Here is a 16,906-nt window from a genome sequence, read left to right as displayed (position 1 = left end):
AAATAAACCACCTCACTTTACACCTCAAGGAACTAGAAAAAGAAGAGCAAATTAAGCCAAAGTGAGCGAAGGAAGGAAATAATAAAGTTCAGAGCAGAAGGAAGGAAATAATAAAGTTCAGAGCAGGGAAAAACAAAACATTAGAAAGGATTAATGAAACTAAAACATGGTTCTATGAAAAGATAAACAAAACTGACAAATTTTTAGCCAGACTGAGAAAAAAAGAGAGAAGACTCAAATAAATAAAATTAGATCTGAAAAAGGAGAGATTACAACTGATACTACAGAAATACATAGGACCGTGAAAAACTATTATGAACAATTATATGTCAAGAAATTGGATAACCTAGAAGAAATGGAAAAATTTCTAGAAACACAAAACCTACCAAGACCGAATCAGGAAGAAACAGAAAATCTAAACAGACCAATAACAAGCAAAGAGATTGAATCAGTAATGAAAAACCTCCCAACACAGAAAACCCCAAGGCCAGGCAGCTTCCCTGGCCAGTTCTACCAAACATTTAAAGAAGAATGAACACTAATTCTTTTCAAACTCTTACAAAGAATTATGGAAGAGGGAATACTTCCAAACTCTTTCTATGAAGCCAGCATTAGATTACCCTCATACCAAAGCTAGATAAGGACACCACAAGAAAAGAAAACTATAGACCAATATTCCTGATGAACATACATGCAAAAATTCTCAACAAAATATTAGCAGACCAAATTCAAGAACACATTAAAAGGATGATACACCATGACCAAGTGGGATTTATCTCTGGGATGCACGGATGTTTCAACATATAAAAATCAATAAATGTAATACGTCACATTAATAAAATGAAAGATCAAAAAATCACATGATCATCTCAATAGATGCAGAGAAAGCATTTGACAAAACACAACATCCTTTCATTATGAAAACCATGGCATACTGGGTATAGAAGGAACATACTGCAAGATAATTAAGGCCATATACAACAAACCCACAGGTAACATTATACAAAATGAAGAAAAATTGAAGGCTTTTCCTCTAAGATCAGGAACAAGACAAGGATGCCCACTCTCACCACTTTTATTCAATAAAGTACTGGAAGTCCTAGCAAGAGCAATTAGGGAATGTGAAGAGACAAAAGGCATCCAAATCAGGACTGAAGAAGTAAAACTGTCACTATTTGCAGGTGATATGATTCTGTACCTAGAAAATCTGAAAGACTCAACCAAAAAACTGTGGGAAGTAATCAATGATTTCAGTAACGCTGCAGGATACAAAATCAACATACATAAATCAGTTGCATTTCTATACACTAAGGATGAAACATCTGAAAAAGAAATAAAACATGCCCATTTACAATAGAATCAAAAAGCATAAAATACTTAGGAATAGTTTTAACTAAGGAAGTTAAAGTTACAGGAAAACTGTAAGACTTTGCTGAAAGAAATTGAACAAGATGCAAAGAAACGGAAAGGCATGCCATATTCATAGATCAGAAGAATTAGTGTTGTTAAAATGTCTATACTATCCAAACCCATCTATAGATTCAATGGAATCCACATCAAAATAACAATGGCATTCTTCACAGAAATAGAAAAAACTACCCTAAAATTTGTATGGAACCACAAAAGACCCCGAACAGCCAAAGCAATCCTAATGAAAAAGAACAAAGCTGGAAGTATCACATTTCCTGATTTCAAACTATACTACAAAGTTACAGTAATCAAAGTTACAGTAATCAAAGTTACAAAATCAATATAGTACTGGCACAAAAATAGATACATAGACCAAAGGAACAGAATAGAGAGCCCGGAATTAAGCCCTTGCTTATACGGTCAACTAATATTCAACAAGGGAGCCAAGAGCACCCAACGGGGGAAGGATAGTCTCTTCAACAAATGGTGCTGGAAAAACTGGATAAACACATGCAGAGGATTGAAATTGGACCCCTGTCTTACAGCACTCACAAAAATTAACTTGAAATGGATCAAAGACTTAAATATAAGACCTGATACTATAAGAATCCTAGAAGAGAAAGTAGGGATGAGGCTCCTTGACATTGGTCTTGGCAATGGCTTTTTGGATGTGCCACCAGAAGCACAAACAAGAAAAGCACAACTCAGCAAATGGGACTACATCAAACATAAAAGCTTTTGCATAGCAAAAGAAACAATTAACAAAATGAAAAGGCAACCTACAGAATGGGGGAAAATTTTTGCAAACCATATATCGGATAAGGGGTTAACATTCAAAATATATAAATAACTCATAGAACTCAGTAAGAAAAAAGCAAATAATTCGATTAAAACATGGGCAGAAGAACTAAATAGACATTTTTCCAAAGAAGACATCCAAATGTTCAACAAGTACATGAAAAGATGCTTAACATTACTAATCATCAGGAAAATGCAAATTAAAACCACAATGAGATATCACTTCACACCTGTTAGAATGGCTATCGTCAAGAAGATGAGATAACAAGTGTTCGCAAGGATGTGAAGAAAAGGGAACCCTTGTACACAGTTTGTGGGAATGTAAATTGGTGCAGTCACTATAGAAAACAGTATAGAGGTTCCTCAAAAAATTTAAAGTAGAACTGCCATATGATCCAGCAATTCCACTTCTGGGTATTTGTCCAAAGAAAATGAAAACACTAACTCGAAAAGATATCTGCACCTCCATGTTCCTTGCAGCATTGTTTACACTAGCCAAGATATGGAAGCAACCTAAGTTTCCATCAATAGATGAATGGATAAAGAATACGTGGTATATATTCCACACAATGGAATATTATTCAGCCATGAGAAAGGAGGACATCCTGCCATTTGTGACAACATTGGATGGACCTTGAGCACATTATGCTAAGTGAGATGTTAGACAGAGGAAGACAAGTACTGTATGTTATCACTTATAGGTGGAAGTAAAAAAGCAAAACTAGAAAAAATAAAATGGTTATTACCAGACGATGGGGGGTGGGAGGATAGGACAGATGTTGTTTAAGGGTATAAACTTAAAATGAGTAGTAAATAAGCCCTAGAAATATAATGCATAATACAGTGAATATAGACAACAATTTAGTGTTATAAGCTAGGAGACTAGAACTTTATCCCAGCTACTAAAAAGAAAGGATAATTATGTAACATGATAGAGGTGCTAATTCTTGCTAAATGGCAATCATATTACAATATATGAATGTATCAAATTAACATGCTGTATGTCTTAAATTTACATAATGTTACATGTCAAATATCTTTCATGAAAAGAAAATATAAAATATAAGGCAAGAGAAATGAAATAATCACAGATTCAGGGGTAATAAAATGATAAATGACTACTATATTCTATCATATAATTTTTAAAATATTGGAATAAGTACACACATGTTCACATTCATATATATAACCAATATTGACTCAGTTAAATGTTGACTGACTTACAAATATAGAAGTGGAAACATTTTTCATTAACGATAACCCCCTACAAAAGTTGCCAAGCCTAGAAAATTTTATATAGTAAACTGATAATACCTTGCTAATTTGAATTTTTTCAGAGAATTTAAAATTATTGGCAGGTAAAGGAGGCACCTTTATAGCTTCTCATTCATTTCTTTGAATGTTCAAAAGCCAGTGTTAATTTCTTTTGGTAAATACTTGTGAATACAATGAACACATTCATTGTAGGAAATTTGTAAAATATGGACAAACAAAAAGAAGAAAATGATAATGGTTCCAAAATAACTATTCTTAAAAATTTAATGTATATCATTTCAGAGATGTATGTGTGTGCATGCATGTGTATCTATGGATATATTTTCTACAGTATCATATTTGGTGGCTGAATAATATTCGGGCATGTGGATATTAGATCCACTATCTATTTCCACTTGGATGAGGCATCTCAATCTCTAATTCCTCATAGTACACTTTATACCTTTCTAAAAAACTTATCAGACCCATTTTTAATAAGTGTTATTTCTTCCAATAGCTGTTTGAAAACTATGCTGAACATTTAGAGTTTTAACATTTTCCATGGTCATAAATATTGTTGCACTGAGTGTCTTTGGATCAAACTCATGGGAAAATTCCATGATTATTTAGTGGGATAAATTCTGGGAAATGGAATTGCTAGGTCAAAGGGTATTTGCATTAAGCCTTTTATATACACTGCTAATTAGCCTTCCAGAGTTTTCTCTCCACTTTTACTGCCATCTACAGTGTGTGTGATACTGATTTCTTCACATCCTTAACACCTCACCAATTGGCAGTCATTCTTCCATGTTCCTCAAAGTTTTGAGGTTTACTTTACAATATCCCATTGACAAGATGGATGATCAACTAATCAAGAACTAATGCAACTAGGGCATGAGTCTGGAAGAATTTGAAGAAAGTATAAAGTGCAGAATGACCAGAGGCTTCGGGAAATTGCTAAGAATTATAAGACTTTCTTTCCTTGTTCAGAGTAACAATAATAAGGAAGAAAGCAATCTACTTCCTGGGATTATAATGTGCTAACATGCAGTGGCAGAGACAAATTTAATTTTCTCTAATGTCTTTTAAGTTTAGTCACTAGAAGAATGGTCTTTACACTGGAAAGAATTTACTATAAAAACAGGAAAGTAGGGCAATTGTATCTGAGTTCAATTCCACAGTTTCAGATAAATTACTTCCTAAAATAAAGAATCACCAGAAGGGGCCGCCCCGTGCCTTGGCGGTTAAGTGCGCGTGCTGCGCTACTGGCGGCCCGCGTTTGGATCCTGGGTGCACCCCGACCCACCGCTTCTCCGGCCATGCTGAGGCCCTGTCCCACATATAGCAACTAGAAGGATGTGCAACTATGATGTACAGCTATCACTGGGGGGCTTTGGGGGAAAAAATAAAGGAGGAGGATTAGGCAATGGATGTTAGTTCAGAGCCGGTCTTCCTGAGCAAAAAAAAAAAAAGAGGAGGATTAGCACGGATGTTAGCTCAGGTCTGATCTTCCTCACAAAAAAAAAAAAAAAAAAAAAGAATCACCAGAAGAACCATGCAGCACATGATTCCAGTTTTCAAATATCTGAGAGAAAACTCTGTGCGAGATGGATTGGATTACTTCACTGTAACTCCAGGGGCAAATATGGATCAAATGAAGGGAATTATGGGGAAAAATATTTCAACTCACTCTCACAAAGAGGTGCCTCCTTATCCCAAGTGACATTATTTCCTGAGAGGAGACAAGCAGCAGATGGAGAGCCAATGAGTCGATACCTAGAAGTAAACAATGAAAAATGATTATACTCTACACATATTTCCCACTTAAGTCACCATGAGAAAATAATATCAGGTAGATGTTACAAATTAGAGGACAGATTAAACATGGGAGACCTCCATAAAGAAACCTGATCTTCATCTGAAAATTAGTCCTTTACTTCTAAAGACAAGCTTAAATTCTTACCTCTTTAACCCATCTTCATTTCTAGTCCCTCACAACTCAATGTAATAATTCCCTTATTGATGGTGGGACACTTTCGTACTTGTCTTTAGGGAACCACACAGAGTTGTTTCATCCATGTGTACTTCCATCCAGGAAATTATAAGCTCCTTAAGCAGGAAAGATGTCTTATTGAAGTATGTACACCCTCTACATGCTTCTCTGCAAATTGTTTTCTCAGTTAATATCACACCACAGTCAACCATCCATGTCACTGAATACAGGATCTAATTAAGGCTTTTTGATTGCTGCAGAATAGTTCATAGTGTAGATACCTTACAATTTCTGCAGTGGTTGCACCGTTTTACATTCCCACCAGCAATGTACAAGTGTTTCAGTTTCTCCACATTCTCACCAATACTTTTTTATTTTCAGTTTTTAATAATTATTATTAAAGCCATCCTAGAAGGTGTGAAGTGGGTTTGATTTGCATTTCCCTAATGACTAATAATGTTTAGCGTCTTTTTATTGTTTATTGGCCATTTGTATACAGTCTTCCCTGGGTATCTGCGGAGGATTGGTTCCCGTAGATACAAAATCTGTGGATGCTCAAGTTCCTTATATAAAATGGTATAGTATTTGCATACAACCTAATCTTTTCAAGATTGTTTGGCTATTTGGGGTCCCTTGAAATTTCATATGAATTTTAGGATACTTTTTCCATTTCTGCAAAATATACTGTTGGAATTTTGATAGGCATTTCATTGACTCTGTATATCACTTTGGGCAGTGTTTTCATCTTAACAATATTAAGTCTTCCAATCCATGAATATGGATGTCTTTCCATTTATTAAGTCTTCTTTATTGAAGCAATGTTTTATAGTTTTCAATGTATAAGTCTTGTGTCTCTTTGGTTAAATTTATGCCTAAGTATTTTTTTTTTTTTGATACCATTATAAGTGGATTTTTTCTGTCATTTTATGTTAGGAATCTGTCTTATCATGTAGTTAGATGTTTCTATTGACTATATTTGGAAGGCATTGTCCTTCAAAAGGGGAATTTAAGGCATTCGCGTGTACTGTCATAACTGACGAGTTTGATCTTGCTTATAGTGTTGTTTTCCTTTCATTTATTTAACAATTCCAAGGGCTAGAACTCCATAGTGTACAGGACCAACTCCATTCTTGCTCTGCTGCTATTTCCAGAAAGAGAGATGGAAAGCTCCCTTGCTTTTCCTTCTCTCACCCCTTTTGTTATATGGAGCAAGTGGTTTTACTCTTTTGATTGTCCTTGTGATTTGGAAGTTACATATTTCCATTTTATACTAGTATGGAATGCCATTTTATCCTTATTTATTATGTCAAGAATATGTATTATCTACTTATCCCCTATAAAAATTAAGCTTAGTTTTTTTCTTTACTTCATCCCCAACTTCCTAGTTGTAGTGATAAAATCTATTATTTTATATCAAGTTTATTATTCTTCTTTTCCTATTCCATGAGGTCTCTTTTAAGAATTAGTCCTGCCATTATATTTAGTTTCACATCCATATTTAAAATAATTTTCGTGACTCTCTTTTCCTAGTTTTGTGCCTCATTACTATTTCTTTGATTTCTTCTTTAAAAAGCTTATAGATGGGTTTGTGGGAATGATTCTTCTCTCAGGAAGTGTATCTAATTGGTATATGTTTTGGGTTCTTGCTCATGTAAGACTATACATCTGTGCCTTGTAGATAAATGATAGCTTGGCTGAATACAGAAATTGAATGACACAATATTTTCTCTCAAAACACTAATTTCTGCTATTTATAGTGTGGAAGAGATATTTGATGCCGATATTAATTTCTCCTTCTTCTTCTGTTTATTTTATCCCTGGATAGTTGCAGTGCTTTTTTTAATATCTGAAAGTCATAAAGTTCCTCCATGTAGGGCCAAGGCCTCTTATCATTAATCTTTGCATTTGTTTTGTAAGCTTTTAGGATTAAAACACTCTAGTCTTTTTATTTTTGGTCTGGGAAACTATGTTCCATTATGTGCTGATTAATGCTTCCCCTCTTTCTGCTTTCTTTTCTTTTTCTCAAACCTAGATGTCTGAGTACATGTGTGTGTATGTATGCAAAATTTCCAGTTTTGTCCTTGGTTAATTCTGGCGAATTTAATTCCGTTTTCTCATGATCTCTTTGGGATTTTTTCAGGATTCAATTTCCTGATTATTGCTGCTTTTTAGACTCCCATGTGTTTTATCCATATGTAAATGCTCCTGATATCAGATCATGAAAGCTTAAAAATAGCTCTTAATGTTTCATAAATTCTGGGTAACAAGCACATATGAGAGATTTCTAATATCCAGTTTTGAGTTTATTCCCTTGTTTATTGGAGTATACTGATTTGTGGAGGAATATTTTCTGATTTCTCAGGTTGGTCTCTTTTGTTTTCAGTTGCTGTATCTTCCCTTATATTCCATGATGTTTTGGTGTGCTCATCACAGAGAGAGCTCTGGGCTCTCAAGGGGAGGTGAGAAGGGATTGGTGAAGAGATTGTGTGGAAAGCTTTTAAAATCTCTCAGGCTTAGACAAAGCGAGAAGGGGCAAATTTTGGCTTCTCCTAGTTTAAACTTGCTGGATCATAGGTACAATAGCTCGGGTAGATTAGGATGGGGCCCATGACCAAGGGCAGTTTTTGCAGGAAGATTTAATATAGATGTCTTTTTTTCTTTGCATTGATTGTGGCAAATGAAAATTAGCACACATTCTTTAATGCTGCCTCTGAGTTGAGGCAGAGGCTTCCAGCATGGTCACCTGTCCCAAGGGAAAGTCAAGAGCAAGAACTCCATTAACGTCCCCACTCTGTGCACTTCATACTTACATTTCCCAGAGCTGCTGTTGCATTTATGATTTACCCTCCAACCCCTGCTGGAGGGTCCTCCAACTCAGCTCTAGTACTGGCTGATCTCAGTTAAGGATGTTTGCACGGTTCAACCAGCATTTTTCCTTTGACTTATTTGGCAGGCTGGTCCTTTTCATCAAGTGAATATCTTACCAGGTTTCACATGTATGACCTCCGGCAGGATCATGGTGCCCTCCCCTGTCTATAATACAGATACAGATTGCTCCTTCTTTTTTACATTCCTTTGGTCATATGCCTGTATTCAAGCCACCTTCTCTATCTGGAAGTCTTACTGCTTACTTTTGAAGTAAAGTGGCAGTAGTCCAGCCTGCCTACCTAAAACAGGGTCAGAGGTTGGTATTGCTGTTCTGACACTCATATTCCAGAGTTAGTGCTCCAAACTCACCCTTCATTACAAGAATAATTAACTGTTGATCCAAACTGGGTGTCTGTGTTTATATGCACCATGCCGTTGAAGGGTTCTGGAGGAATTCCACATGATTTTCCTATGAGAAAGAAGCAAAATTTGAGACTAGGTGTAGAGTTCGATTTACCTTTGTTTTTAAGATTCAGACTGGAGTATAGCATACAGAACAGCCTATATGCTTCAGATTATTCTGCAGAATTGACCACTTTGAGGAAACTCACCATAGATCCTCAGAATCAAGCAGCTACTGGGCACCGCTTTTAAAAAGACTACTGTGCATCTCCCAAAAAGGTCATTTATAGTTAAAGAATTGTTTTCTCATCCCATTAGCCTAAATCAAAGGCTGCAAAATTTGGGATTTCCCCCCCTATCTTAGTTAGCCAATCACAGTTCACTGTGACTGACATAATTTTCTTTTGTGCCCCTGTTTTATTCATTTCATGATTTTAGCCATCAAGGGTAACTTCCTGTGAATGGAAAATTTCTCTCCGATTCCTTTTGTGAGAGCAGTTCTTGTGAAATAAATATCTAACTGAGGTGCAGCAACTCCAGGCAATAAGAAGGGATGACCTAGAAGTCCACCTCCCATTTAAATACCTTGGGCAACTATGTCTCGCCTTCAAAATTTGAACAAATTAAATCAGATCCCACAGACACTTTGACATACATGAATTAGCTCCCAGGATGGCATTACTCACGTCTACAGACATCTTCCGCACTTGACCAGGCCAAGTTTTCTAAACAGGTGATAGAGAACATATTCTCGAAATACCCAGGGGAGCATTCATAATTCAAAGATGTCCCAATTGGAAACTCAGACTCATCAGTCAGGGTCGTAGGCTTGGCAAATGGGAACTGCTTAGGGGCTTTACAGTAACCTGGAGAGCAAAAGCATAGGAATTCCAAAGTGAGTAGAGAGTAGAATACCTCCTCTTTCTCTCCAATTAAGCTGATAGATGGGATCAGAGAAACAGAGACTTATGATAATAGCAAAAGATTTTCTTCCCCTTGAAGTTACCTTAGGATAGTGCTTTCTAACAGCATCTAGTCATCAGGAAACTTTTACTACTTGAAAAACTATTTACCTTTCTGGCCTTTCTGCTCTTATTTCACCAAAGCAAGAGTTTTAGCTAATAGTTTCAAGTGTCAGGCCTCCTATCAGAGCGCCTGTATCTAGAATTAACCATTCATAGCCTCATTTATTGGTGCTAATGTATTTGTGTGTATCAAGACATATTTTACCGTCTCTCTCCATTTATTCCTCTCTACCTTATTCTCAGGGTGCCCACCATAAGCTGCTTCTCTGGCACTGAATAGCAGTCACGACTTGTAGTAGGTTGAATGATGTCCCCCCAAAAGATACATCCATCCAGAATCTCAGAATGGGAACTTATTTGGAATAGGGTCTTTTCAGATATAATTAAGGTAATGATCTCGAGATGAGGGCCCTAAATCCAATGACTGGTGGTATCTTTATAAGAGAAAGGAGAGGAGGATTTGAGACACAAACACAAGGGAGGGAAGGCCATGTGAAGACAGAAGCAGGGATTGGTGTGATGTGTCCATGAGCCAAGGAATTTCAGGAGCCACCAAAAGCTGGAAGAGGCAAAGTGGAATTCTCCTCTAGAGCCATAGGAGGGAGCGTGGCCCTGCCAACACCTTGATTTCGGACTTCTAGCCCCCAGATCTGTGAGAGAATAAATCTCTGTTTTTTTAAGCCATCTAGTTTGTGGTAATTTGTTATGCCCGCCCTAGGAAACTAACAGACCACTCTTCTCATTCTGATGCTCAGACAGACATTTAAGGACGAGGACAAAACAGACTAAGCCATTAAGCAGCTTCCTCTAAGACGCTATGTCTTCTTTATGAGAGATATATTGTGTGCTGCATATTTTGAAATAGAGTCTGAACTCAACTACCTCCTCTTTGAAGGAGACTGCTTCTGTTTGCTCATTCAGTAAGCCTGGCCAGGGGCCTACGTATCTGCATTTAAATAAATCTCACTGGATTCTGACATATACTACCCAGTTGAAGGGTGAGGGAGATCAAAGAAAGGTTAAATGCCTCTCATCACGTATAGCCTTTTCTGATTGGATTGCTCTTGTCTCTCAGGGCTCGCCTGTAGATGATGTGGTATTCCAAGGCTGATGCCACATCCCCAGTCTACTCCAGCTGCTGTTCTTGGCAAGGCCTAATGTCAGGCCTCAAGAACCAGGCAAACTTCTCCAGTCCTGAGGAAGAAATAACCACTTCCTTTTTGTACTCTTCTCCTTGGCTGATCTTTCCTTGCTTCTTCTCACTTCTAAAGTGGAAGAGTTCCCGGACAAAGATTAAGCTGGGGCCCAGAGGCAAGCTGACAGATGGGCATACTTTGAGTCAAGGTCTTAAGCCACAAAGGCAAAGAGAGTCTTTTTGGTCACTTAGCCTATTCAGCAGAACACTAGCTGAAGCCTTAGCTAAATAATATCCACATTGCCAGTTTTATCCTTTGCATGCCCATGAACTTGTGGAGAGTGTGTTTCAGTTATCCTGCTATTGGTTAGTGTTCATAGGCAGTTGTTTTCACGTCCTCTCCAGTGAATACATTTTTCTTCCTGATTTACACAATTTGCGCCTTACCACCTTCCCTCCCTCTACGCCTCCCCTTCCTCCTCTTACTCCACTCTCCTCACCACTCCACAAGCAAGAAGTCTCATTAGCAACTTACCCATTCAAACACAGCTTGGCACTGCTGGAACCATCTATTTTAGCTATGGCGTGTAATTTTAACACTTCCACTTATGACAAAGTTAAACTCGCAAGCAAACACAATAATCTTATTATAGAAAAATGAAGGATCTGGTCTAGATGTTCTGAACCCATTTAGGGTATGTGGAAGTGGGCACTGACCAGCAGGACCAGAAAGTTCACAGCGAGGGGCAGGGCCGCTCCAAATCCCGTTCCCTTGACTGTCACTTGTGCAGCGGATGGTGCTCTCCCCAATGAGCTTGAAGGTCATCCCTCTGTTTGGGTGGGAGTCACATGTGTAAGATATTTCTTTTCCATAGGGAATGTCTCCCAGAGAAGTTCCTGTGTGGTTCCCGTTAAGGATAGCTGGAGGATTTGGACAAAAGATTTCTGGAAGGAGATAAGAGCCATAAGTTACATTAAAATTTTCAAATTTTACTCTGAGGTGATTCTGCAATTATGGGCTGCTGTGACTGTGTTGCCAAGTTAACAATACCTTTATTCTCAGGGAGAGTATAAACTGAAAAATAAATATATTAGGCCTCTGCTGAGATGCAGCTAAATGAAATGACGCCTAAATCAATGTTTATTACAAAAGTCCAAAAGGATTGTAAGCATCCTGAACTCTTCAGAGAGTTAAGACTTCTGGGTAATTGAGAGCTTTGTCCTTTAAAATACACAAAAATCTTCTTAACTACATTAACATGAAAATCATCTGTTAATTCAATAAGAACTTTTTGAGTACTTACTGTATATCAAGCACTATTTTAAGCACAAGATTGACAAGATCTTTTAACATTAAGGATCTTCATCCCACAGATATATTTCAAAATATATTATATATTTACTATTTATCTATCAGTGATTTAATCTTTTCTTGATGACTTGACCCCATTGTTCTCAAAACCAAAATGAATGGTTACAGTAATGCTGTCACAGTGAAATGAGGCATCCTCTGTATTCCTGTACATGCTCCAAAAGGCTCAGGAATGTTATGACTTTTGAGATACTTATTGGGTTTTACAGTTTTTTTCCTCATTGAAGAAAGACACATTTCTTTCTTTGAGTGCATCTATTTGGAGAAGCTCCTTTCTCCTTCTGCTTTGATCTGTATTTGGGAAGAGGAATTCTATAGCTTGAAAGAATTACAGATAAAACTAATCAAAGGGTGGAATAGATTAACCAATGTTTATACTCTAGCAAGTGATTTTAGATATATCTTTGGGTTCATGAGAATATTTTTCCTTTCTTTCTTTGCAGCTTCTTAACTATATTCCAGGCAAGTTAAGATTTTCAAACAGCTATCTTCCAAATATGACAGATGTAATTATCAAGTTTCATTATAGAAATCAGTACAAGCTGTCCAAATAATTTTAAAGCAAAGTATTCATTTGTAAACAATTCTTTTATAAGCATGTAGTTTTCACTAGTTAAGATCAGAAGATGAAGCAACATCCTGTTTGATTTAATGAAGAAATAAATGGACAGACTGGATATATTAGTAGTGTTTCTGTATTTAACATATTATATTTGTGCTATATTAAAAACAAGAAATAGCTCCTTTAATCCCATTTCTCTCTGCAGCTATAGTCCCATTTTTCTACTCCCTTTATGTTATAACTCCTCTAAGATGTTGTCTGCGATCTGTCATTCTCTGGCACTCATTCTCCCTTGAACTCTTTCCATTCAGGCATTTGCCTCCACAACTCTACGGATGCTGCTTTTGTCAAAGTCATTCACTACCTCCAAGTCACTAAACCCAATGATAATTTTCAGTCCTCATCTTATTTGACCTTCCTATAGAATGTGACACAGTTTCTTAGCTTCATCTCCTTGAAAGAATTTCTCCACTTGGCTTCCAGGACACCTCATCCTCCTGGTTTTTCTCTTAACACACTGGCTGCTGCCTCTTTATGTTTTTGCTGATTTTTTTCTCATCTTTATGAGTTCTTACTATTGGATTTACAAGGCTCAGCTCATGCATCTGTTCTCTGGCCATATTCACTCCCAAGGTAACCTCATTTAGTCTCTTTTTTAAACCCTATATCTAAACCATCAGCAAATCCTGTCATATCTACCCTCTGAATATATCTAGAATTTGACCACTTCTCCTCACCTCCCCCATGCTCTGCTGGGCCAACATCCCTGCTTAGATTTTTCTAATAGCCTCCCAGCTCGTATCCTCAGCCATACCCCCAGGTTTTCTTGGCTACACCTGCTTTTTGGGCCCTCAGCTGCTTTCTCCATTGAGAGTGCTGACCCACTGTTACCTCATTTCCTAACAACACTGGCTGTCTTAGTCTCCCTAAGGGTGAGAGATGGGGTCCTGCACAGCCTCTGCTTTCCCTCTGCAGTGGAGGTCAAAGCAGCTCCCACATACAAGCCAACATGACTGGATACATGGCCACTCTGGCTCCTTCTACCATTTCTAGGCTTAGATGGAGTACCATGCAGCACATCATGGTGACCCCAGAGTCTGACCAGGAGGATGAGATTATACGACATGGAAGTCGGGGGCTTAATACTCTTGGGATAAACTGGAGACAGGAGACAGGAAAGATCCAGCAGATAAACTGCTTGTTCTTCCTCTTCCTAATGGTCAGTTCTGATTCCATAGGGCCTGTCCAGAGATGTCCTATATAACCAAACAACCAGCTATTTTTCTTGTGAAGCTTATGGCCACTTCAGTAACACAATACCTTTTATTTATCTGCTTTTCTTTCCTCCCTGCCTCCCTTTTTCTTCTCCTTCACTCTTGCTGCCCTAGGACTGCACCTTCCGATAGAGCATTATAACCTAAGCTTTGCCTTTGGCACTGTTTTCCGGGGAATTTCAACTTAAGATTTACACCTTTCAACTCAATTCTCTCTACAGTAGGCAGATTGAGATCATTAAAAATAAGTTATATCATGTTCCTCTTCTATTCGTAATACTCCAATGGCTTTCCATCTCACTCAGAGTGAAAATCTAAGTTCGTACAGAATGTAGAGTTCTCTTTTATCGCCTCCTCCCGGTTCTGGTAGTAGGACAGGATAGAAAAGCTGAAGTGTGACGATGACTTTTGACAGGAGAAGAGGGAAAATTTGACAAAGCTTCAGGCCACAAATTTCTCTCCATCTATGGAGCATTTCTCTCCACCTATGGAGCATTTCTCTCCACTTATAGCACATAGTATGCTTGTAAATATTATAAGATAGTATCCAAAACATGTGATGCTAAGGTTTATTTCCCCAAAAAACATTCCTTTAACTATCCCAGCAAAGAAATATTTCTATCAAAAATGAAGATAAACAGAGCAGCAGACATTAGATAATTTCATGGGGCCAAATGCATTAAGAAAATGAAAGAAACAAGGAGAAAGATACAGATCTGAACAAATATTCCTTCTACTCACGTTCACACAGAGGAACACTGCTATTCCAAAGGCTTTCCGTTCCAACTGAGATACAGTAACTAGCAGAACTTCCCATTAAATGGAACCTAAAGAACAAAAGCAGTAGTGACTGAGTGAGCACACCATCTCTCTTCCCTTCATTGATAGATCTCAGCTTCTTTTCTTCTGCTAAAACAATTTAATGCATAAGTTAAATCCCAGGTGAAAAAGCTCAGCTCATTAGGTTTCTCAGCTCATGGAGGCTCAGAAGCAAACATGTTCTGAAAGGTTGCAGCTTCCAGTGAGGAACAAAGTAATAACAACTGTCAAATCTCAGTCATCAGACAGGCCTGAACCAAAGAAGAAACAAAAAACATAGACAGACATTTCCTTGGTCTGGTCCCGGAACTTCAGGAGGTCATCCTTCCTTGACTGCTCTCTGACAGCCCCTTTTTTATCATTAGGAGGAACTTGGCCCTCTAATGCAAAACATAGCATTTTTCCTCTCTTAGTGGTTCAGGAGGAAAACAACTCCTGATTTAAGTTGGCAAGTCAGAGATCCTGAGGAGAGATATCAGAGACTGCTCTTTTTGCCAGTACATTTGGAATGTTTCTGAATGAGACTTACAGCATGTCTGGATTATTAAAGGATAAAGCCTCTCTGGAGGACAATCATTCTAAAACATGTGGTTTATTGTCAGACCAGTGGCCTCCTGAAGGGCCTCCAGGTGACTGGAGTGACTGGTATTTGATGCCTGTCAAGGAATCCTTGGAATAAATGGCAACAACTGTTCTATTGTCCATGCTTTTTGCCTACCAATGGTATTGGAATAAAATACCAAGATCATTTAGATTCACATAAAGAGTTAACGACATTACTTGAAACATGAACATCACGCTTCTTCATGCTCCATGCTTCATGCTCCTTCAACACAGCTTAATACTAAATAGATAATATATAATTAGATTAAAAAATACTTCTACTTACTCTTTCATTCCTATTCCAAATTCCACTATTGATCGGCTTAAAAGTTTCCTGAAACAATCCTTGCATGTTATTTATCATATAAATAACTTTCATTTATATATCAAACCTTTTCTAACAACCCCTCTATAATATTTCTCTCTTCATGCCTACAAATTACTATTTATCCATACACTTAACGTTCCACCTAAATATTCAAGATCTGTTGTTACATTTCTGCTGTTCAGTATATTTATCACTTTCCCTTTTTAAACATCTGTTCATGGTTCCATCTGGATCTTACCACACTTCCCAATCATTGTTTTAGATGTTAGTCACTTTTAGTACTTCCTTTCCATTAGGCAGCCCCCTTTTTGGATAAATCCCCATTTCCCAGGGGGTCAGTGTATCAGCATCCAGCAATGAGTCCCTGGTCTCTATTCCAGGTCGTACTCACCCCTCATCACAAATGAAGGACACTTTTGCCCCAAGCTGGAAATTAAGTGGAAGAAGTACATGGCCATTAGGGAGCTGGTCTAGGAAGTCAGCACACGATTTCACTAGGAAAAAAAAGACAGAAGTAAGACTGCCATGTGAGGGACAAAGAGATTGATCTGCACCAGACGAGAGTGTAAGTACCTGCACATCTGGGGGCTGCAGGGCTCCAGTCTCCCTGGGGCGTACAGCGCAGAGAAGCAGCCCCTCTGAGATCATAGCCGGGCTCACAGCTGTAGAACACTTCCTGCCCAGGGGAAAATTCATCCTTGTTGCTTGGGGTGTGCCTACCATGTGGAATTTCTGGAGGTCGCTGACATGCTGAGGAAAGAACAGGTCCAAAGTTCCTGTCAGTTATGCGGAAACATCTTTTGCTAAATCCTAACCCTTCCAAGCAGTTAGACTCATAATTAAACAGGTTCAGGTATAACAAAGGAAGTCAAATGATACTCCAACCCACTCATTTTACTGATGTGGAAGTTAAGAATAGGGAAAAGATGTAGCCAAAGGCCTCACAGCTACTAAGAGGTATAGAGCCCAGTTCTTCCCAGCACAAGGTCTAAAATACATTCATAAGTCTACTAGGCATGGGGGTCCCTTCTTCTCATGCTGACTAATCAGTATAGCATCATTA

General features: G+C 38.0%; 1 protein-coding gene across 1 annotated transcript in view; it reads right to left on the bottom strand.

Annotated features, from left to right (window-relative positions):
• LOC131404745 (complement receptor type 2-like) overlaps window positions 1-16,906 on the bottom strand; it is a 160,355-nt gene that overhangs the window by 32,177 nt on the left and 111,272 nt on the right. Inside the window, exons 40-46 of the mRNA XM_058539761.1 lie at window positions 16,417-16,593; window positions 16,235-16,337; window positions 14,835-14,920; window positions 11,603-11,830; window positions 9,412-9,591; window positions 8,693-8,792; window positions 5,153-5,238 (exon numbers count right to left, since the gene is read on the bottom strand). Of these exons, the coding sequence (XP_058395744.1) occupies window positions 5,153-5,238; window positions 8,693-8,792; window positions 9,412-9,591; window positions 11,603-11,830; window positions 14,835-14,920; window positions 16,235-16,337; window positions 16,417-16,593 (960 nt within the window). The remainder of the gene's footprint in view (window positions 1-5,152; window positions 5,239-8,692; window positions 8,793-9,411; window positions 9,592-11,602; window positions 11,831-14,834; window positions 14,921-16,234; window positions 16,338-16,416; window positions 16,594-16,906) is intronic.

The sequence above is a fragment of the Diceros bicornis genome, chromosome 4 (assembly GCF_020826845.1).
Source record: "Diceros bicornis minor isolate mBicDic1 chromosome 4, mDicBic1.mat.cur, whole genome shotgun sequence".
Taxonomy (NCBI): Eukaryota; Metazoa; Chordata; class Mammalia; order Perissodactyla; family Rhinocerotidae; genus Diceros; species Diceros bicornis.
The sequence above is the reverse complement of the archived record's forward strand: the minus strand, read 5'-3'. Positions and strand labels throughout refer to the sequence as shown.